This window comes from Pristis pectinata, chromosome 3 (assembly GCF_009764475.1).
Source record: "Pristis pectinata isolate sPriPec2 chromosome 3, sPriPec2.1.pri, whole genome shotgun sequence".
Taxonomy (NCBI): domain Eukaryota; kingdom Metazoa; phylum Chordata; class Chondrichthyes; order Rhinopristiformes; family Pristidae; genus Pristis; species Pristis pectinata.
The window spans coordinates 125,967,032-125,991,375 of NC_067407.1; the positions used below are offsets into that span (position 1 = coordinate 125,967,032).

The 24,344-nt window shown below is 39.9% G+C and overlaps 1 protein-coding gene across 1 annotated transcript; it reads right to left on the reverse strand.

The window, feature by feature from the left end:
• Window positions 1-1,721: 1,721 nt before the first annotated feature.
• On the reverse strand, window positions 1,722-17,671 carry LOC127568063 (glutaminyl-peptide cyclotransferase-like). The gene is made up of 7 exons (XM_052011329.1): window positions 17,482-17,671; window positions 14,706-14,852; window positions 9,548-9,829; window positions 9,138-9,311; window positions 6,611-6,710; window positions 4,987-5,103; window positions 1,722-2,973 (listed from the first exon to the last, which is right to left on the reverse strand). Exons 1-7 carry the CDS (start codon window positions 17,596-17,598, stop codon window positions 2,828-2,830), a joined length of 1,083 nt encoding a protein of 360 aa, XP_051867289.1. The 5' UTR covers window positions 17,599-17,671; the 3' UTR covers window positions 1,722-2,827.
• Between the last annotated feature and the right edge of the window lie 6,673 nt (window positions 17,672-24,344).

Consider the following 24,344-nt stretch of genomic DNA (forward strand, 5'->3'; position numbering starts at 1 on the left):
ACCTAGGTGTCTTGTACACAGCCCACTAAAAGCCAACATGCAGGTGTGGCATGTGATTAGCAAGGCAAATGGAATGTTCTTAAAATAAAAGGATTTAAGTACAAGAGTAAAATTGTCTTACAGCAAATATGTAGGGAGTTGGTAAGAATGCATCTAGTGTGTTATATACTCTTTCAGTCTCTTTACATAAACGGATATACTTTCCATGGACGTCATTTAGCTAAGACTCCAGGGATGATGGGTCTGCCATATGAGGAGACACTGAATCTACCAGGCGTGCAATTTGCAGAGTTTAAAAGAATGAAAACATACAAAAATTTTTGAAGGGCTCAGCAGGCTAGGTGCAGGATGATGTTTACGCTGGCCCAAGCTATTCAGGCTCAAGTCACCAAGCCCATTTGAAATAGAAAACAGTAGATCTCTGTACATTCAAGAGATCAAGGGATATGGGGATAGTGCAGGTAAATCACATTGAGGTAGAAGATCAGCCATGATCAAGATGAATGATGAAGCAGGCTCTGGGGGCTAACTAGCCCATTCCTGTGCCAGTTTCTTATGTTCTTGAGAGGGAACATGACGATAGACTAGTTTTTCACAAAGGAAGATGAATGTGATGAATAGGCAGTCAGGAGACAGATAGAAAGGAAAATCTAGGTGAATGAGCCATTGTGGGAGTGAGACATTTGGAGATATTAGTACTTAGTAAAAGATGAAGGATCTCGACCCGAAACATCGACTATTTATTTCCCTCCATAGATGCTGCCTGGCCTGAGATGCTCCACGTGTGTGTTGTTGCAAGTAGACTTGTGTTTCTTTTCTAGTCTTCTTCTTTACCACTGCTTTCCACCTGAAGCCTTCTAGAGCCTACATCTCCAAACATATTTTCTGCTACCTCATGTGACCGCTCAGTGTCTGGAATATAGCATTTATTGAGTTCCTTTATTGCAAATTGTTAATCTAAGAGAAAGTTTTACACAAGAAGCACCAAATTACATTGGAAGTAGGTTAACAATGGCAAGTTGCATCCTCCTCCTCCTCTAATTTAGAGACGTGATCATACATTGCAAAGCAATCTGTTTGAATACCAAGTTGCAAATAACTCATAAAGGAGTATATTTTCAGTGAAAAGTGCAATTTTGCTCAATTTAAATGTGCTAGTTGAAGGTTAAATATTGGATGGAACATTATTTTAGCCGTCAGCAACATCCATCTACAAAATGCAAATCACCAAAATTTCTTTACCAGCACTTCCCAAACCCTATCACAAACCCTATCACCTCGAAGGATCAGGGCAGTAGGCATTTGGGAACACCATTACCTTCAGCTTTCTCTTCAGTTTACACACTATCCTGACTTGTAAAGATATTGCTTTATTGTCCCTGGGTCTAGATACTGGAACTGCATTCTCAAAGACACTGTGGGAGTGCTTTCACCACACAAACTGCAGCAGTTCAAGATGATGGCTCACTATTAGCTTCGCAAGGGCAAATACTGATGGGTAATAAACGCTGGTTTTGCCAGTGACTCCAACATCACACAATTGAATAAAAAATGAAACAATTCACTAGTAAGCTGTCTTGGCTCTCAGCAAAGTCTTAAAATTTGGCTGGCAATATTATTGGACCTCAGGGGCAGGGTAAAAGGATGGTCCCTTGAATTAACACTAAGTCCCATTGAATTAGGAACACTAAAAGAACTAGAAACAGAAATCCTTTGTTCTCATTTTTTTAATGCAAGAAATTAAAACAGACATAGAACCATATTTATGCATGCAATTAAATACAAAACTCTTCCTTGATAAGAAACTCACACTTAGTCACTTTTATGTATATAATGCTAACTGTGCATTATCCCCTCTTCAGAAATTCAGTTCAGCCCCAGGTGCTATATTAACATTTGGCATAAGCAAACAAGGGTAAAGTTCTGCACCATGTACAGTATAAAATAACATGGCATTAATTTGCAAGCCATTCTTTTTGGTGTAATTAGATTGTTAAAGAAGAGTGTGAACAGCAACACATATTTTCACTTCTGTTGGTGACAGTCCTGTTAGAGAAGGCAAAGCTCTCCAAGCACTTAAACTGATACTGTTATGAAAATGCTGTCTATGCCATTCTATTGTTAGAAACTCAATACATATTTTTAATCCTTTATTTTCAACTTGGAAAGATGGAATCCTTCTATAGTTTTGGGTAGAAGCTCATCTTTGATCACGCACTAAATGAGTGCCAAAGTGTCAACTGGTGGTTATACTCACTTCTGCATATTTGATTCTATTGAGGAGAACCAAATGTCTTGAAGCAGAGACAAAAGACAAAATTGTCACCCACTAACTTCAAAAATATTTTATTAAATTGACTTCACACCGTATGTTGTAACACTTTAATACAAGCACTTGTTCCAGGTACATAATTTAGGACACAAAGTACAGAACTGAATATTCTTTCGTGTTGAAACTTTTTGCTCACACAAAATGTCTACTACTGCTAAATGCTACCCACATGATAGACAAATGCAAAATTCACCAAAAAGGTTGTGAATCTCTACTACAACAACATTACCTAAGAAATTAAAACCGATATGCATTGTTCACCAAAATTGCACAAAATGAAACATTAATTGGTTAGTAACAATCAATATTAATTAATTCAACTCATTAAGTACAAACAGATATTAATTGGGTGAGTAAGTTTGTATGATTCTAATAAGAGTTTCCAAATTATATTAAGGCAACACGAAGTGGCTGCTGTTCGAATTTCTTGAAATCCATATGATTTGTCATGACCATTATTTTGTCATGACCATTATTCTTAACACTAGATCTAACTTACAATCTAAGATACTCCAAAACAAACAGTTGCAGTATTTTATTGAGATTTTCAATTGTTGTTGGATCAAGGTTAATCTCATTATCTTCCATGCTGTGCCACACTTGAGGGAAAGGTGTAGGTATGATATGCAGAATGGGAACACCTGTGAAACCAAAACAATGAAAAATTACTTGACCTTTACTGGGGTTAATTCCTATCAATATCACATTCTAGAGTGAGCTGGAATTTGCTGTCAAGGTAATGGGTGTGCATCTTCAAGTGATGGGCAGATGAGGTTCAACACAGAAATCCAGAAGTTTGTATTACTCTGTCATTATCTCTGCAAAACTGACAGCTTCCTGTGCCTCACCTTTGAAATGTTTTGAATGATATGACATTATAATATTTGTGCAGTAAATACAAACTAAACTTACCACTAAAAGTTAAGTCTTATCCATTTCAACTCTTAGTACCCTTTAACGTTGCAATGTGCTAATTACTTCAATCCATTTCTTTGGTATTGAAAATTAACTATCACAAGTGTAGAGTCTGAATCCAAAGAATTAATTGTTGTTAATTTTAAAATGTAAACTTTTGAACGCAAAAAAACATTGTAAAATATTGTAAATATATCCATGCAGAGATTGGCCTTGCTTTGCAGTGAACCTTTCCAGTGAACTTGCCCTAGTATGGGAGTGGGGGTGGTGGCTAGAAGTGGGAATGAACCGGAGTGATACTGCACATTATGGTGTGCAACTCTTCACTATTGTCAAATTTTACCAAGACATAGAGAAAATGGTTGTAGAGCAAAATGCTGTTGGCAGTTCACCATGTTTTCCCCTGTTTCAACCCCAACATTAACAATCAGTTGAGAAGGAACTGACATTTATCTGTTAGGAGATGAAAAAGGACACCTTTCAATAAACAAGGTTCCACTGCAGCAAATGGACAGGATGTGAGAGTGGAGTGTATCATGCACATAAAATACAGTACATTGTTGCTCATGAAGAAAAGCCAATGACAATTGAATAATGTCATGGTGTTGATCATGACAACTTACTTTCAAAAACCTCAGCTTCTATAGGCCACATTTGAAAAAAAAGAAAAAAAAGTAAAAGCAATTTAAAACATCTTCTGTGGCTCAAGTAGTCTAATCGCAGGATGAAGTATTAGTGTGGAGGGTGAACTGCTTCAGGGACTATAATTTCAGGATAATTGTGATCACCAAGGCAGTGCTTTTATGAACCTGGTGCTGAACAGGAACTGGACAGGAAAAATAATTTCACTGTGGACAACAGGAGAGAGGTTAATGAACAGGAAGAGGAAAGGAGGAGGAGAAGCGAGAGCATAGCCAGAGAAAGGTGAGAAGTGGTAGTTGGTAGGTATGCTGTATAAGATCAGATCAACTTAAAATTACTTAGCTTTAACAAGACAATTGTATTGAAGTCCAATAATTCAATAAAAATCTGAAATAAACCAAAATATATAATTTTAAGAGTGAAACCTCTAGGTCTGTATGCCTGGCTCTAGCTGTCCAGGAATGCTCCACTCAGTTTTGTAAGTTGGTACAGGCAAACATAAGAATCAAAATCAGAATCAAAATCAGGTTTATTATCACTGACTTATCTGTCATGAAATTTGTTGTTTTGCGGTAGCAGTACAGTGCAAAGACATAGAAGTTACTATACATTACAAAATAAATAAATAGTGCAAAAAAAAGGAATAACAAGGTAATGTTCATGGGTTTATGGACCATTCAGAAATCTGATTTTATTGACAAACTCTGATGAAACTCTTTATTTCACTATTTGTCACTCTATGAAATGGAATAATATTTCCTATAAGGCAGTAGGAATTTTAACAGAATGCATTAGTTATATTTTTAAATAATCTGTAAGAAGAACATTCTGCTTCCAGTGGCTTCTGCATTGATCTAACATTTAGACTGTTTTCTACACCAGGTTTAAGCCAGAAAGCTGCTTTTGACTTATTTTCAAATGTGACAGAGAGTAAGAGGGCAGAAAGGGCCATTTGGCACATTTGTGTCCTTCAGGTTCTTTGAACCAGCTATCCAATTAGTTCCATTCTGTAGGACAATATTGAGGAGCAAAATACAAGAGCATTGAAGTTGCACAAAATATAAACACATCTATTCTGATTCATGATTATATTCTACCTCGCTGCAGAAATGGTACATGATCATCTTCAATGTGCGCAGCTTGCCTCTTGTTCCAGAAATATTTCACCTCATTTGGATGGTCACTCAGTAAACCCAGACGATGAAGGCGTTGTTCTGTTGGATAACATTAAACATGTTAGTTATGTTACTTTTTATAGTTGGCTCAGTAACTCTGCATGTTTGATCAAACATTAATGTTTTGCCACTTTGATCTATCATAACACTGAAATATTAACACTGTGAAGCTTTTCTAGAATTACGGGTAGTCTACATAAATGACAGCAAAATCACATTTATGGGAAAATTCAGGTCTGCCTAAAATTTCAATGGTTATTTTTAGAGAGCTGGAAAATTATCGAAGAGAAACCTGAAGAAAGAAAATACTGCTTTAATCTATTCTTTGATATTCCCGTTGTTGTGTAAATCCAGTTTTCAGTTTATTCAGTGTTATCTATTTATTATTTTGTTTGTACTAAGATTATCTGTGATCTCTCTCCTTGCCCTAAGGTTTCTCTTCTGTTGAAAGTGATATGATAGCCAAGCTTATTGATAACAAGTATTTTACATTTTTTGTAAATGGTCTGAATGTCTTTTTCTTCCAGTGGCTGTAAATCACTTTAAGACTTTCAGTGCCAGAAAGTAGAATCACAGGCTACAACTGAAGTAACAAAAGGAGAATTTACTTGAAACAAAACAATCCATCTTGCACTGAGTCTGCGACTGATATCAAAACTAACCTGTTCTTAGATACATTTCTTTAGCATTTCCCAACAGATGGAATGAAAAAAAAGGCCCTATGCTCTATCCTCTACACTTTCTTCAGTTTGTGTTGAACTTATTATTTAATATTCTGAGAAAGAGCTCTGAATAAAAATCCCTAAAAGTGTAAGATTCCAAAGATTTACATTTTCAATGCTTCTCATATTAAACCTTCACACTGCAAGCTGACAGCAACACTTAAATATTTTAAGTATTCCTAGTTTAGATATTTTGCAACAAACAATCAATTAGATATTTTGCATTTATTTGTTTCCAACAGAGCTCATTGCATTGTGTGAACTGATTTGTATATTTGCTTCTGTATGGAGAAGTGGTAGGGGAAGTTTTGTTTTGGAAAGCTGAGTAATTTCAAAACTTTTCCCTCAAGTTCTCGAAAGTATCTCAGTCTTAGTGCAGGGTCTCAACTCTAAACATCGACAGTTCCTTTCCCCCTCACAAATGCTGCTTGACCCGCTGAGTTCCTCTAGAAATCTGCTTCTTGCTGCATATTCCAGCTTCTGCAGTCACTCGTGTCTCAGAAGCACCTCTTAGTCTTTTGGGAACAAGTTAATGTCCCAGTTCAGTCATCTAACCCCTTCTCACTTAAAATTGTTTGAAGTTAGTCTAACATACAGTTTCCTAGAACTCTTTAAAAATGACATTTATTATGGTCACTGAACTTTGTTGTGCAGGGTTTTCCAGTGTCACGGTTGAAGCTCACGGAGTTAGTAATTAGACAGGAAATACAATGCAGAAAAACCAAGACAGCAAAATGCAAGGGAGCATCCACACTTGTTGAGATATATAAAAGCCACCAACTATGTAATTATCAATATGACTAATGCTTGTTAATTTGAATTACCTATTAGCTGTAGTCTTCTGTGCCACCGAGCTGTATTTGGAAAGTAACTTGGAAATCTTGGATTTGGTGCACCAAGGAGATCCAATAGCACAAATAAATCCTAAAAGGAATGCAACCGATTTGTCATATTAGAAAATGAGTACATTTCAGTTCCCAGCGATTACCCAATAGATCTTGTAGAATAAATAATGGGGTCCCACCTGGTGTATATTTCATGACTAAAATATCCATCATTTAGTGTCAGTGGTACCTCAGTTAGTAACACATTGCCTCCAAGACTGAATCCCACTCCCAGGGATTCCAGCACAAAAATCTGGGCTGGAATTCCAGTGGAACAAGTCGGAGATGTTGTCTTTGAGATAAGGTATTAAACTGGAGTCCTATCTGCTTCCTCAGGTGCAGAAGAGAAAGTGAGTGCCCATTGCCAACATTTATGCACAGTTCAAAGTAGCTTATCTGATCATTATCATATGAATCCTTGTGTGAATTTGCTGTGCACACAATGATAGTCACATTTCCTGTCATTACAACAGTGTCTGTTCTTCAAAACTTTTACAATGGCTATGAAGCACAATGGGAAAATCAAGCTGTGACATGAAAGCCACTATACAAATCTGTCTTTCTTTCCTTAAGTGTCATTAAATTGTTTTCTTCTCATTAACATTGTTTCTTCCTGAAGATACTGGAGCTTATTTAATGTATAATATTGAAAATTTCAAACCTTATAACATTTACAAGTAGATTATTCATTTCATTGAATCATACCAACGCTTATACCTACATAAGCCTCCTTCAACCTTTTATCATCTTTGCCTTGTGTTCTCATAAATACATCTATACCAGTCGTGTCAACCACTCTTTATGATAGTCATTTCCTACTTCTAAACACTATCAATGTTAAGAAGTTTCTGTTCATTACTCTATTGGATTTATAAGTCACTTCTTATTTATTAGCAACTCCAGAGTCAGATTACAAATAGCAAAAGGCCTCTGACCACACCAAAAGAGACAGTCCAGTGCATTACGGACACCAGCCTCCCCACCTTGGTCTTTACCTCTCACTGTCTTGGGAAGCAGCCAGTATAATCAAAGACCCCACCCACCCGGGACATTCTCTCTTCTCTCCTCTTCCATCAGGTAGAAGATACAGGAGCCTGAAGGCATGTACTACCAGACTTAAGGACAGCTTCTACCCCACTGTGATGACTATTGAACAGTTCCCTTATACAATGAGATGGACTATGGCCTCACAATCTACCTTGTTGTGACCTCGCACCTTATTGGACTGCACTTACTCTGTAGCTGTGACACTTGACTCTGTACTATTATTGTTTTTACCTGTACTACATCAGTGCACTGTGTACTGACTCAATGTAACTGCACTGTGTAATGAATTGACCTGTATAATTGGTTTGTAAGACAAGCTTTTCACTGTACCTCGGTACAAGTGACAATAATATACCAATACCAATTCTAACTTGCCATTAACCAGGCACCCCAAATCCAACAAAAAGACCCTCTAACCTCACCAGGTCATGAACTGGAAACCTTATAGCCTTGCAGAGCTGTATCTCACAATGCTTTTGGCCAGGCATGTTGATCACATTTTGGCATTAACAGGACACTCTGGTTTCTGACAGCCATTAACCAGGCACTCCACAAGACCATTAGTAAATACAGTCCAGCTTCACATTTTTATTTCTCTGGCAATGTCAACGTTTTCTGCCTAGCCCCAACTGTCCCTGTACTGAGTCAAGCACATTTGTGAGCCTAGATCATATAGAGGCTAGACCAGCTAAGGCTTTATTCCCAAAAGGGCACAAGAAGACAAGAAAATAGGAGCAGGAGTAGGTAATTAGGCCCTTCAAGCCTACCTTGTCATTCAATATGATCATGGCTGATCTATACTGGCCTCAACTCCTCTTCTGTGCCATTTCTCCATGTGCTTGATCTATCAAATACTTATCCACCTCCACTTTTAAATACTTGTATTGATCCACCTTCCACCACCCACTGGGCAGAAAATTCCAGAGATTCACCAACCTTGGAGAAAACATTCCTATGTAGTTCAATTTAAATGACTGGCCTCTTAGTTTGTTGTTATGCCCCCTTATTCAAGACTCTCCCACTCATGAAAACATCCCAATCTCTACCCTGAAGGTTGTCAGTGAACCAGATGGTTTATAACAACAGTCTGGTAGTTTCATTGTTACTTTGTTAAGCTGAACCTTTAAATCAAAATTCAGATTTATTTAATATGATATTAATGTTAATTTCTCAGGTGCAGTGGTAGCATTCAAAATTATGCATTAGGATCAGTGGCCCAAAACTCTGGCTACTTGTCCAGGAGCTTAACCATTACATTATTGTATCGCTTTCTAGAAAGTCACAGTGGGAAGATGTTTATTAGATCTTTATGAACGTAAACTGTAGTTTGTGCTTGAGACATCTGCATTGTTATTCTTCAACATGTAGTTTCTCAGTTGTCAAAGTTAGAATCAGTTCCTGCAGCCTAGTCAGTACCTACAATTGCATGCAGCTGGTTGGTTTCAGTTGCATCCAGTGGATGAGCAATCCTCTCCATCTTCTGTGCCAAATGTCGAGAACCATACAGTGAGTCATTCTCTGACCAATATTGAAATGCTTCTTCTCCATCAAAGAAAATGAGCTGAAGTGTAAGATCTGGCCTGTCACTGGTACTCTAAACAAAAGAAAAATAAGTTTAAAATAACCCAAAATAAATATATCCACACTAAAAATGGAACATCTAGTAAGTGACAGAGTGGAATGATATTTCCGCTAAGATATTTTCAAGCATTAAACGAAAATTTGAAATCACAAACAACCCAGACACCAAACTTTGGAATTTTATGTTATAATTTACCAAGCTAATTATTTGCATTGGTGGTTAGTGATGTATCATGTATTAAGAAGTACCTTTAACTGAAGTAGCAGATTGTCCAGTGCCCGAGCCAGTTCCAAAATCATAGCACAGGGCACAGCAGCATCTGTGGCACCCACGTAGACTCTGCTATACCACCACTCATTGTAGTATTTTGAATCATAATGGCAAGCCAGCACCAGCCTTCGCTTGGCTAAGGGATTCAGTGTACTGATGATATTGGAAAATGTAACTGTTCCATAGGGTATTGCCTCTTGAAAAGTGTCCTGTTCAATTACCCAGCCAGCCTGGAGTTCACTTAACTGACTTATGATGAGCTGTGGAGAAAAAACAATGAAACAAGTATTAAGTAATCAAAGTAAAAAAGAATATTGGTTAACAGGCATCTTATTCTGAAATTTCTGTTGACTTTCTTAAATAGAGTCACTATATAAAATTCTGGGAGTGAATGTCCAGGGAAATTGAAATGGCCTTGTCGTCAGGCTGCTTTCATGCTTCAGCTGGCAGCCTTTTACATCTGATAGCACAATTGTAGAAGCCAGGCAGAATATTACTTGTCCTCACTTCATTTAATAGCAAGGGCAACAGGCTTTATCCTTTTGAAAAAAAAGACCTTACCTGAAATTTCACTTTTAAAGTATCATTTTTAATTAAAACTTTTGGTGATTGAAGTAGCATGCGCTTAAACCTTTCAGCTGATCAGCTTAATTGACGGACAAGATACTGAAAAAAAGACTTTAATTTCTATGATGGCCTTCATATTAAAGTTATGTAGACATGGTGCATCAGGTGACAGTCACCCCCCTCTAGGGTACATCTGAGGTTCAGGATGCAGATAGAATGGTGACTGTCAGGGGAGGGAAGAGGAAGAAGAAGTCAGGCAGGCAGACAGAGCAGGAAACCCCGGAGGCTGTTCTCCTCAGTAACAGGTTTTCCACCTTGGAGGCTGTTGAGGGGGATGACCTGCAGGGGCCTAGCTGCATTAACCAGGTCTCTGGCACTGGGACTGGTACTGCTGCTCAGAAGGGAAGTGTGGGAAAGAGACATGTGGTAATGATAGGGGACTCGATAGTCAGGGAAACAGATAGGAGGTTCTGTGGCAGTGAGCATGAATCCTGGATGGTATGTTGCCTCCCAGGTGCCAGGGTCCCGGATGTCACTGATCGGGTCCACAGGATTCTTGAGCGGGAGGGAGAGCAGCCAGAAGTTGTGGTCCATGTTGGCACCAATGACATAGGTAGGAAGGGGGATGAGGTCCTGAAGAGCGAGTTCAGGGAGCTAGGCAGAAGACCGAGGAACAGGACCTCAAGGGTGGCAACCTTGGGATTGCTGCCGGTGCCACGCGATAGTGAAGGCAGGAACAGGAGGAGGTGGCAGATAAATGCGTGGCTGAGAAGTTGGTGCAGGAGTGAGGGTTTTAGATTTCTGGATCATTGGGATCTCTTCTCGGGAAGGTGGGACCTGTACAGAGAGGACAGGTTACACCCGAACCAGAAGGGGGCCAATATCCTTGCGGCTAGGTTTGCTAGGGTGGTTCGGGAGGGTTTAAACTAGTTTGTGAGGGGGAGGGGAGCCGGAGGAGTAGGTCAGAGGAAGAAGGGAATGGGGAAAAGTTAGATCAAACAGGTAGAGAGGCTTTGGGGAAGGAGAAGAAGAATACAGGCTATAAAAGTAGTAAGGTAGATGGACTGAAGTGTGTTTACTTAAATGCAAGAAGCGTCAGGAATAAGGGAGATGAACTGAGGGCTTGGATAAGCGTGGGGGCTATGATATTGTGGCTATTACTGAGACGTGGCTCAGAGTGGATATTGAATATTCCTGGTTTTCGGTGTTCTAAGAGGGATAGGGAGGGGGGGAGAAGAGGAGGAGGTGTGGCGATACTGGTTAGGGACACTGTTACGGCTGCGGAAAGGATGGATGTTGTAGAAGGATCATCTCTAGAGTCCGTATTGGTGGAAGTAAGGAACAAGAAAGGAGCAGTTACTCTACTAGGAGTATTCTATAGGCCCCCTGGTAGCAGTGGAGATATAGAGGAGCAGATTGGCAGGCAGTGTTTGGAGCGAAGCAAAAATAACAGGGTTGTTATAATGGGAGACTTCAACTTCCCAAATATAGACTGGAACCTGCTTAGTGCCAAAGGTTTAGATGGGACGGAATTTGTTAAATGTGTCCAGGAGGGATTCCTGACGCAGTATGTCGACAGGCCGACTAGAGGGAATGCCATGTTAGATCTAGTTTTAGGAAATGAGCCGGGACAGGTGAAGGATCTATTGGTGGGTGAGCATTTGGGGGACAGTGACCATTGCTCCATAACCTTTAAAATTGTCATGGACAGGGACAGGTGCAGAGAGGACAAGAAGATGTTTAATTGGGGAAGGGCGAACTATGAGGCTATAAGGAGAGAACTTGGGAGTGTAAATTGGGATGTCCTTTTTGAAGGGAAATGTACCATGGAGATGTGGTCGATGTTCAGGGATCTTATGCAGGATGTTAGGGATAAATATGTCCCGGTGAGGCAGAGAAGGAATGGCAGGGTGAAGGAACCGTGGGTGATGAGAGAGGTGGAACGACTAGTTAGGGAGAAGAAGGTAGCATACATAAGGTATAAGCAGCAAGGTTCAGACAGGGCCCGTGAGGAATATAGAGTAGCGAGGAAGGAACTTAAGAAAGGGCTGAGGAGAGCTAGAAGGGGACATGAAAAGGCATTCGCTAGTAGGGTTAAGGAAAATCCCAAGGCCTTTTTCACATACGTGAAGGGTAGGAGGATGGCTAGGGTAAAGGTGGGAGAATGTTCCTGGAGGTAGCAGAAGTGGGAGAAGTTCTCAATGAATACTTCTCTTCGGTATTCACCAAGGAGAGGGGTCTTGATGATGCGGAAGGGAGTGCTGGGAAGGGTAATGTTCTCGAGGTTGTAATCAAGAGAGAGGATGTGTTGAAGTTGTTAAATAATAGCAAGACAGATAAATCTCCAGGGCCTGATGGGATTTTCCCCAGGCTGCTTCAAGAGGCAAGGGAGGAGATTGTTGAACCGCTGGTAAGGATCTTTGAGTCCTCGTTGTCCACGGGGATGGTGCCGGAGGATTGGATGGTGGCGAATGTTGTCCTCTTGTTCAAAAAAGGTAATGGGGATAGTCCAGGGAATTACAGACCGGTGAGTCTCATGTCTGTGGTGGGTAAGCTGTTAGAAAGGATTCTAAGGGATAGGATCTATGAACACCAAGAGAATCATGGACTGATTAGGGACAGCCAGCATGGCTTTGTGAAGGGAAGATCTTGCCTCACAAGCCTGATAGGGTTCTTTGAGGAGGTGACGAGGAAGATTGATGAGGGTAGTGCGGTGGATGTGGTCTATATGGATTTTAGTAAGGCGTTTGATAAGGTACCTCATGGTAGGCTTCTTCAGAAGGTCAGAGGCCAAGGGATCCAGGGAAGCTTGGCTGTGTGGATTAGGAATTGGCTTGCCTGTAGAAAGCAGGGGGTTGTGGTGGAGGGAGAGCCCTCAGATTGGAGGGCAGTGACTAGTGGTGTCCTATAGTGATTGGTTCTGGGACCTCTACTTTTTGTGATATTTATAGATGACTTAGATGAGGGGGTGGAAGGCTGGGTTAGTAAGTTTGCGGACGACACTAAGATCGGTGGTGTTGTGGATAGTGTGGAGGGCTGTCGGAGCTTACAGAGGGATATTGATAGGATGCAGAGCTGGGCTGACAAGTGGCAGATGGAGTTCAATCCAGAGAAGTGTGAGGTGGTACACTTTGGAAGGACAAACTCCAGGGCAGAGTACAGGTTAATGGTAAAGTACTTGGCAGTATAGAGGAGCAGAAGGATCTGGGGGTTCATATTCACAGTTCACTGAAAGTTGCCTCACAGGTGGATAGAGCAGTTAAGAAGGCCTATGGGATGTTAGCTTTCATAAATCGTGGGATTGAGTTTAAGAGCCGCGAAGTGATGATGCAGCTTTACAAAACTCTAGCTAGACCACACTTAGAGTACTGTGTTCAGTTTTGGTCGCCACATTATAGGAAGGATGTGGAGGCGTTGGAGAGGGTGCAGAGGAGATTTACCAGGATGCTGCCTGGATTAGAGCGTATGGAATATGAGGAGAGGCTTAAGGTGCTAGGGCTTTATTCACTGGAAAGGAGGAGGATGAGAGGAGACATGATAGAGGTATATAAAATATTGAGAGGAATAGATAGAGTAGACAGTCAGCGCCTCCTTCCCAGTGCACCAATGCTCAAGACAAGAGGGCATAGCTTTAAGGTTATGGGTGGGAGGTTCAGGGGAGATGCCAGAGGGAGGTTTTTCACCCAGAGAGTGGTTGGTGCATGGAATGCACTGCCTGGGGTGGTGGTGGAGGCAGATACATTGAACAGGTTCAAGAGTTTGTTGGATAGGCATATGGAGGAGTGTGGGATGGGGGGATATGCGGGAGGAAGGGGTTAGGTAGTGTGAGGGTGGTTTGATGGACAGCACAACATGGTGGGCCGAAGGGCCTGTTTTGTGCTGTATGGTTCCATGGTTCTATGGTTCTATGGTTCATATCCTTTCCAGAATGCCCAAAAGCCCTTTACACCAATGACATGCCTATATAACATAGTGACTGTTGTAATATAGAGTCTTTCCTTGAAATTCCTGTGACATGATTTTCAAAATCATGTCACAAAAGCTGCTATGTTCACTTTTGAGAAGGCAGATGTGGCCTCTATATTATCATCCTAAAATCACCACCTCAAACAGTGCAACAGTCCAGTGGGCATCACCACAGATACTTATTCTCTTGGAATGTGTCTTGCACCCACCACCATCTGAGTTGGATATAGGACCACTGTCCACTGAACCACAGCTGGCAAAGTGAGAACATTGCATTAGTTATTTATTATTTGCATGCTGAAAAACATTAACTAAATTGGACAAGAATTGACATCTGTGGTGTAGTCAAATAACAGAGAAAGTTAATTATTATTTGAGCCTTAGTGGCAATAGTTTTACCCAACTATTATGGTTAGAAACTTTCACAGCACTTTATAAACAGATGAATTCTCAATGTTTAAAATGTTATGCTAAGACATTTCCTTCTCATTAGCCCTCTCATTAGTCAAATGAGATTCAGATAAATAATTTGCTTCATTTTCACAGTAACCTTCCAAGATAAATGAAATTTGATTGGACCATTGTTTTACAGACTCTACTCACCTGGTGCACTGCGATATTCCCAACAGATCCTGGGTATCTCTCCCGAAGCATTGGTCTCAGGTAATTATACCACATGTGGGAAATGTTGCTCTGTGAAGTCATGTTACGGACATCGTTTGCTGTCAGATATTTGGGTTTATGGAATAGCTGGAGATTTAAAACCGTTGAGAATGTGAGAAAATGTAAGGTCTATATGTCACCCCTACAAGTTTACAGTACTTTTAAGATAAGATTTCTTTATTAGTCACATGTACATCGAAACACACAGTGAAATACATCTTTGCGTAAAGTGTTCTGGGGGCAGCCCGCAAGTGTTGCCATAATTTCGGTGCCAGCATAGCATGTCCACAACTTCCTAACCCGTACGTCTTTGGAATGTGGGAGGAAACCGGAGCACCCGGAGGAAACCCACACAGACACGGGGAGAATGTACAAACTCCTTACAGACAGGAGCGGGAGTTGAACCAGGGTCGCTGACCTTGATAGCACAATCATAAAATTAGATTTTAAAATCAGTTCTCCTAAGCATTACTAAACGGCAAGTCTCAGTAAAGTCAACCATTGATTAGAAAAGCAGAATACTGCATAATTAGTGTATTACTACAGTTCCAGATGGGTAAATTAATTTGTTTCTCCAGTGGTTTTAAAATGCATTGAGGAACTGAAAAACACAATTGTATATAACATTGAAACTGTGATATCTGAAATAGGCTAACAAATCCACTGTTTACTCTTGCTTTATAATTGTGATATCATACATTATGGGACCCGTTACCTCCCTCTGTCAGTGCAAGATATTTTATGACAGTTTCCAGAGATGCCCTGCAGCCCAATTTTTGAGACATTGTAGTAATGTCAAGAAAACTGAATGAGAGGAAAACTACGTGAAGATTCCTCTTGAGGCAGTAGAGTATCTGATCTCATTATTTTCCCATAGTTGAAGTTCAAGTTCATGTTTATTGTCATAGGCATACATACACAGGGTGTAAATGCCATAAAAATTAACTTTTTGCAGCAGCAGCACAGTGCATTACAAGACAAGGACAAACATAAGTTAACATAAACAAATTAACATAAATTATACATCATAAAATATCATTTGTTACTGCAGATTTCAGGTTTATAAGGTAAGAATGGGAATATGGCTAACAAGAGGGGGCTTAATTTTAAAGTGATTGGAGGGAGATATAAGAGGGATGTCAGAGGTAAGTTTTTTACACAGAGAGTGGTGGGTACGTGGAACGCACTGTTGGCAGAGGTTGTGGGGGCAGATACATTAGGGACATTTAAGAGACTCTTAAATAGACACATGAATGATAGAGAAATGGAGGGGTCTGTGGGAGGGAAGGGTTAGATAGATCTTAGAGCAGGATAAAATGTCGGCACAACATCATAGGCTGAAGGGCCTGTACTGTGCTGTAATGTTCGATGTTCTATGTTCTATTTTAGTGTTAAATGGAGAGAAGCAGTGTTTTGCAAACTTTGAAGCTTTATTAGTTCCACATTCTTGAGGGAAAATTCTGCACCCGAAAAAATTAAATTCACAGTTGTAACTTTAAAGCAAATACATATTTTAGAATGATTATTGGGAAATTAATTGCACATTCTCTCTTCTCCCCTCTCCCATCAGGCAGAAGATACAAAAGCCTTAATGCACGTACCATCAAAGTCAAGGACAGGTTCTATCCCACTGTTATAAGACTATTGAACCATTTCCTAGTACAATAAGATGTACTCTTAACCTCATAATCTACCTCGTTACGACCTTGCACATTATTGTCTACCTGCACTGCACGTTCTTTGTCGTTGTTACTACACTTTGTAGTTGTTACTACACTTTGTAGTTGTAGTTGTTACACTTTATTCTGCATTCTATTATTGTTTTACCTTGTACTACCTCAATGTACTGTGTAATGAATTGATCTCTACGAATGGTATGCAATACAAGTTTTTCACTGTACCTCAGTACATGTGACAATAATAAACCAATTCAAACCAATTCAATGAAGAGCTGTGATCTTTTAGTTGGGCTGAATGTTTTCCTCATGTCTCATAATTTGTCTTGATTCTATGAAACAACTTAACTCAATGCTTTAGGTACTAAATGAAAATTACTTTAAGTATCACAAGTTAGTTTAACCACCCAGGATTGTGGCAGCTCTGGCAGCTATTCACTAAATAATGTTAACAATATTTGAAAGTTGAGTTAAATTGTATCATCAGTACTCATCATTTTAATAGATGAGACCAAGTATGTCAGGCTTAGTGCTGGACCTGCTCATGAAGCTTCGTATAACCACGGACAGAAGTAGATGAAATAAGTTAGAATATTTGAAATTTCTTTGTCGATCAGGTGAAGTATGAATGCAGATCCAAGTGACACAAGGAAGCTCATTCCTGGATTCTATATCCACCTCCCATGGTCTCTGGATGCCCTTCACCACTTCCCATATGCTGCATATGCTGATTTCTGATGGTGATGAATTCCTGTCACCAAAGTCCCACTCATGTTTGTTTCTGTGTTTTTTTACAGTTAGGTGACAGAAAAACAATAGATTACAAATTAGCTGTATTCTAAACCTTCTTACCACTGCTCCCAAAATACAGGAGGTGATTTTTTTTAGTGATGCTATACCTTGTAACCTTCTAATAAGAACACTCTGGAAAGGAGAAGCTCAGCTGAGAACTCCTCTGTTTTTCTCCATTTTAAAACATAAAGCATAACCTTTGTGCACAATATTTGCTTCATAGTGAAACGTCAATCTGTTAAACCTACCTTTTCTTCTGTCCATGGTGCTCTGTATTCTCCTTGCATAGGGGTTTGGCAGAAAATTGCTGGCAAATGAACTAAAACCACAAATAGAAGAAAAATCAAGCTCTTGTTGCTAGCCATCTCTCGCTGTTGTAGCAAGCATACACACGACTTTTGCTTGCTTGCTCTCTCTCTCTCCCTCTCTCTTGTCACAGATTAGTGTGCATTCTTGTGAGTCTAATCAGAACCTACAGGGCACTTAAAAAGCTTTGATTTTTCACTTACGTCATTCCAGACTCTGTCTGATTGGCAAATAAGGAATGAGACTATCTTTACCAAGATTCGTTGTGATTATTGGCTATGCTTTTGTGCAGGCTTTTTTTAAAAAAAAAATATCCAATCCTGACTGAGCAAAAAGAGCTCTTAGACATGTTAAAGCTGCTTCAGTCTCTGATGGAGAAACAGTTAACTGTAGTAAAATCAATATGATTTTCCCAAACTCAAATGGCATTAAACGAAAGCTTCATAATGGGCAATAATAATAAAAAGCTCTGAAGATCACTGAAAAATTATGAACGGGCTGTTGCTGTTTCAGAACCAAAACAAATAAGGCTATTTTAAGAACATACAGCAAAAAACCCAGATGCAATAGCAACGTATTTATCACACATACTGTGATTAGTGGGATAATAAGTGATTCTTGTGCAAATTTAAGGGCTATCCTTGTCCTCTAATTTTTTTTAGTACCTCCTCATCAAGCTGTTGACAACCTCAGTGGGTACTGTCCCATCGTGAATGATCCACGTGACAACATAAATGCCAGTATTTCATGGAAGAATTGACTGCTGAGCCTGTGATCCTATGGTCACCTGTTGCCCACTGGTACTCTTAATAGGGGCCACTTATGATGCTCATGTTCTCTTCCTAGCACTGGCAATGGATCAGATTAATTGTGTTTGAGTTTTACATATACCTGAGAGATGGTGATTCTAATACTTTGCCATCTAGATGCCCAACACATCACCTCCAATGTGCTTGGGTTGTCATTCCAGTCATAATACTGGATCCACACTTGATAGTGCTTTCCAATATAGGCTCAGTTGAAGTGTCAGAAGTCACTGAGAGGGAACTGCAAGTGCAGGGGGAAATCACCATCTGAGAATATGAGCTAATCTCATTCTTTGAAGATCCAGAGCATTATCAGGGACATGGACTCCTCAAATAGTGTGCTGCCCAAAGCTCGCATGCCTCATTCAACCACAGAATTTATTTAGCACCTTTACTGTGGCAAAAACTCACCAAACCACTTAACACAAGCTGTATTTGATGGCATCCAATGTATGCCAGCTTCTGATCGAGATGCAAGAACCTAGAGAGAAAATTCTAAGAATTAGTAGATCTTGCAGGAGGCATCTTGTTAGAATTTCAGGGCTACAACTAACGGTTTTTAAAATGAATAAATCCCATTAAGCATATTTGTACTAAAATAATATTCTGTACAGAATAATGCTCTGGCTAACATTTTCATCTGTCATCAGGTTTTATTTAAAATATTTGAATCAAATCAAATTTAGGATCAGCTTATTAGAAACTTTAAACTGCAGGGGGAAGGAATTTAATTCTTTTCAACAAACAGAAAAGGTACAAAGCAACAGGTTTGGCACAAGTTTTAGTCATTTTGTTTTTCAACCATGTTGCTCCATTCTAAGATATTTCACATATCCTGAAAATGTAGCAGATTTCCACTTTCAAAACTTTCCCATTCGTATGACAATGTGTTGTTAAATGTTGAAATAGTTAGAATTTTAAAAAAGAATTTTTGTGGAGGACTGATTGCCAGTCTACTTTGTATTTGTTTGCTAGCACACAACGTAACATGAAGTGCATCATCAACTGAATTATGTGCAATGTTTTCATGAACAATATTATTCTTTGTATTCATTCTAGGAAAAGTTGGCATTTATTACTCATCCCCAGCAGCCCTGAGAAGGGTAGATGGATCTTGAACTGCTGTGAAATCATTTAAGTGCCTTTCTGACCTGCTTCAGAACCCACTGCATTGGGTGGATCTGGAGTTACAAACAGGATAGGTCAAGTAGTGAGGGCAGGTTTTCTTCCTGAAAAGGCATCAGTGGGTCATTTGGGGATTTACAACAATCCAGTAGCTTCATGGTCACATTTTGGATAACATCTGTTCTGTTCTGGATTTTTGAAAAACCAACTTAAAATTCTCAGGTCGAACTTTGAACTTGCATTTTGTATATTATTAATGCAGCCGAGTGGATTACTATTCCAGTGACATAACCGCTACACTGACATTCCCCCAAATAGTGACTATTTTTACTCTTTTTCATTCCCTAAAAAATAGTCAAGCTTCCCCTTTCATAAAGTTACTGTCCCTTTAATAAATGCTGGTCTGCTCCACACTTTCCTGATCATTACAGTATTCTGCCTCAGCTGTTTACAGTAGACTAGTTTTACAGATGTTGTGTGATTGAAACCATATGTGCATTTTGAACATGTCAGCACTGAACAAACCATTTCATACACAGAGGACTTAAGCAGTTTTAACCAGCCAGTTCTGAAACACCACAAAGGGCCCACAGTTCTGGTTTGTCTGAGAGTAGATTATATGAATTTGCCGTGTTATGGCTTGCTGGAAGGGCATATTGGGAGTTCAGATGGGTAGCTGAGAGGACTTTATAGGTGGCCAATATAATTCATGACTTTGATGGAATTGGGATGGGATGGCAGTGGGGTTGGACTTAAGACTGTAAACTGTACAGCTGGAAAATTGTCAAAAGCAGGAATGAGGGATTGAGGAAACTAGGAATTAAAGGAAAGGGGGCAGCAAAGACAGATACACGGAAGAGCTCAACTGTAAAAGATAAAGCACTAAAAATTGATTGAAATGGTGCATGCACTGGAAGAAGTGGACCTGAAGCACACTCAATATTTGAGGCTGGTGTACTTCAGATGACTACCAGACATTCCCAGGCTGTTTGCAGTGTGCACGCAGTTGAAGAATGGGGAGGAAGGCGAAAATAATCAGGAACAAAGGGCAACACCAATCGAGCAGTCAGTGTTGCCATTGGATTTTGTCTATTTACTTCACACAGAACCAAGATTTTTGCGATGGTTTTATTGAAGCAAATTGTCCCAAAAGTTACTGCTTTAAAAAAATACTTCATTTATTTATCTTCCTTCCTTTCTCCACAAAACCTTTCTTTAATTTCCTGAGTAAGTAATTTATTTTCCTCTTTCTTTCTTCCCACATTGTTTCTCCTCATGGATACCTTCTGTGTTATGCTGCACCAGGAAGGTTTAGTCTCACATTTATTATGCAATGACGAGCAAGTTGGAGTGCTGGTAAAATGTAGTACTTCAAAACTCAGCATCAAACTTGGCACCAGAAGGTCACTTACACTCAGGTATACTTAGCGGTTCCAAAATATGTTTATCTCCATCTCAAACAAGTTGATGTGAGGTAAATCCCTTACAGCTATTTCTAACACGAATCTCATTTAATGTTGACTTAGAATTATGTAATAGCTTAAATATTACAAAGAATCACTGAAATATTTTTTGGGGGAAAGGGAATGGATTTAACAACAATTCCCCTCACTTCCTATTTTTTCCTTGTAAATCATGTCTTGTTGATCATTGACAAGTGGAGTTGAGACAAATTCCTGTCCAGTGCAGCTCCACAAAACAAGGATGAAAATTACGCCTCTGATGATGCCAAAAGTGCTTTCAGCCAGAGCTAGAAATACACAACACCCAAGGGCCAAGTGGAATTTCCCTCAGATCAAGTCTCCTACAGTTATTTCGAACATTTTAATGCTGGGAAAGGATCCATAATTTTTTTTTCTCAAAAGTGTTGTATCTTTTGTTTGTTTTAAGTTTATGTGGTGACTGGAGCAAAGAAGCACCATTTTTTTTAATTGATGTGATTGGTTGGTTTCCCTTCACCATGAAACATTGCACGACATCATAATTTCATCCTCACCTGCACTCTTCATTCCTCCCCTCGCTCCCATTCTCTGTACTCGATTACTGATGGAGTAACTGCGCTGCTTTCCACTGGAGCCACCTACCCCTTCCTCCTGCCTTACCATCCTTCTCCCTTTTCTCGGAATTGTTTTCTTTGATCTGCCTTTGGTCCGTTCCTTGAATCATTTCTTGTTTCCTTGTCTATCACTTGATAATGTTAGTGTCTTGAGACACCTTTCTGCATGTGGAGAATGTTAGTAAATAAAAACAAGTTTTTTTTTGATTGCCTATTGTTTGTTGATCGTTGATTATTGTTGAGCTCATTGAGTCGTTCCTGGCTGCTTCAAAAAGATGTTCATTTTTATTTACTAGCCTTTGAGTTCACAGGAAAATTTGAACGATCAGATTATTGTCCCTACTTTGCTTTAAGATTTAACAATCCCTTCGAGATTTGATGTTTTGCTAAGTATTAAGATTTGGAAAGTGTTTCTACTGGACATTATTCCCAATATATAAGCACTCTATTTCCTTTTGAACTCACTGTTTAATGTTCTAAGACAATATTTTAGTAATTATAGAACAAACCAATCCTGTTTTATAACAACATCAATCACTTTTATATTGCACCTTTAATGTAGAAGAACATACCACTGAGCTTTATAGAAACATTGGGTTAGGGGTGATACATGAAAAGGTGCTGATGGGATATGGAAAGCACAACTTTAGTGGGCTGAAGTTTACAGAGGATGGGAGGTTAGCCAGGAAAGGATTTGTTCCACGTTGAAAGTTAGACATAAATAAAAGCAGAAAATGTTGGAAGTTCTCAGTAGGTCAGCTGCAGCTGTGGAGAGAGAACAGACTTAGCATTTCAAGTTGGAAGTTAACCATGATGTTTACAGCAACACCTACACTGAGGTTGGTGATGTTATGGAGATTCATGATGAAGGGAAATGTGGTTGGACTAACAGCAGCAGGAAAGAACATCACTAATAATCTGCAGACTCATGGCTAACATGCTCCTTGCTCTATCATTGTTATCAAACCAGGTAATCAAGCCTGTTTCATCAGGAATGCAGAAGGGCATGCTAAGCGAGGCACCAGGCATACCTAACAATGAGGTGCCAGGCGAGTGAAGCAGCAACACAGGACCACATGCATGCTAATCAGCTAAAATAGCATGTAATAAATAGAGCTATGTCTGCAGTTCTGGTCACCCCATCATAGGAAGCAAGTGGAGGCTTTGCAAAGGGTACATAAGAGACTTACAAGGATGCTGTCTCAATTAGAGAGTATGTGCTATGAGGAGAAGTTGGACAAACTTGGGTTGCTTTCCCTGGAGTGTCAGAGGCTGAGGGGAAATCTGACAGAAGTTTATAAAATTACCAGAGGCATAGATAGGGCAGACGATCGGAATCTTTTTCCCAGGATAGAAGTGTCAAATACTAGAGGACATGTGTTCATGGTGAGAAGGGGGAATGTTTAGAGGAGATGTGCGGGGCAATTTTTTTTTACACCAAGAGTGGTAGGTACCTGGAATGTGCTGCCAGGGGCAGTGGTGGAAGCAGATATGATAGTGGAACTTTTTAGACAGGCTCATGAATATGCAGGGACTGGAGGGACATGGCTCATGTGCAGGCAGAAGAAATTTAGCAATTTGGCATCATGTTCGACACAGATATTGTGGGCCAAAGGGCCTGGTGCTGTGCTGTACTGTTCTATGCTCCATCCCACAACCAATGGATCAGATTGAAGCTTGTCACATCTAGTAATGGATGGTGGTGGACAATTAAACAGTTAAAGGGAGGCGGAGGCTTCCAGTTTCTTCCCATCCTCATGTCTATGCTAAAGACAAGACTGAAGCATTTGTAACCACGTCTACCCACAAATGCCAAAGGGGTGATAGATCTCAGTTTCTTCTGGGATTCCCAGCATCACAGAAGTTAGTTTCCAGCTGAGAGTGAGTGCCCTTGACGTTACAGCAGTGATTGACTAGGTCTGGCATTAATGAACGCTGGTAAAACGTAAGTCAATGGGCATCAAAAGGAAACACTCCAATGGTTGGACCCATTCTTTGCACAAAGGAAAAGGGTTGTAGTTGTCGAGCTCAGTCATCCCAGTCACAGCACATCACTGCAGGAGATCCTCTGGACAGAGTCCAAGGCTCAACCATTGGCAGCTGTTTCATCAATAACCTTCTTTCCATCAAAAGATCAGAAGTGGGGATGAGTATGGTTCAAGAAAGCAGGTTACCTCCTCTAGGGTGATTAGTGATGGGAATAATTGCTGGCTTGCCAGCAATACCCAGATCCCGAAAAATGAATAAAAAAAGACAAATTCAAATGGCATATCATGGTTGTGAGCTGTCTGGTTCATCTAAGAAAGTAATAGAGTTGAATCCCTGGGTTTCACTGCTATGTCCCTACAAACAACCCCACCATCGAGGATATATTCAAGAGGCGGTTCCTCGAGAAGGCGGCATCCATCATTAAGGACTCTCACCATCCAGCACGTGCCCTCTTCTTGTTACTACCCTTATGGAGGAGGTAAGAGAGCCTGAAGACCCACACTCAACAATTCAGGAACAGCTTCTTCCCCTCCACCATCAGATTTCTGAATGGTCCATGAACCTACGAACACTACCTCATTGTTCCTTTTTTTTGCACTATTTATTTATTTTGTAATTTATAATTTTCTATGTCTTTGCACTGTACAGCTGTCACAAAACGACAAATTTCATGTCATATAAGACAGTGATAATAAACCTGATTCTGATTCGGAACATCGGGTTCTTGAAGTGACCTGCACAACCCTAATCCTACCTTAGCAATGGAACACTACGGACAGCCTCTTGCACTGCCATGGACTTGTCTCTGATTGTGAATTTTCTCTTTTTG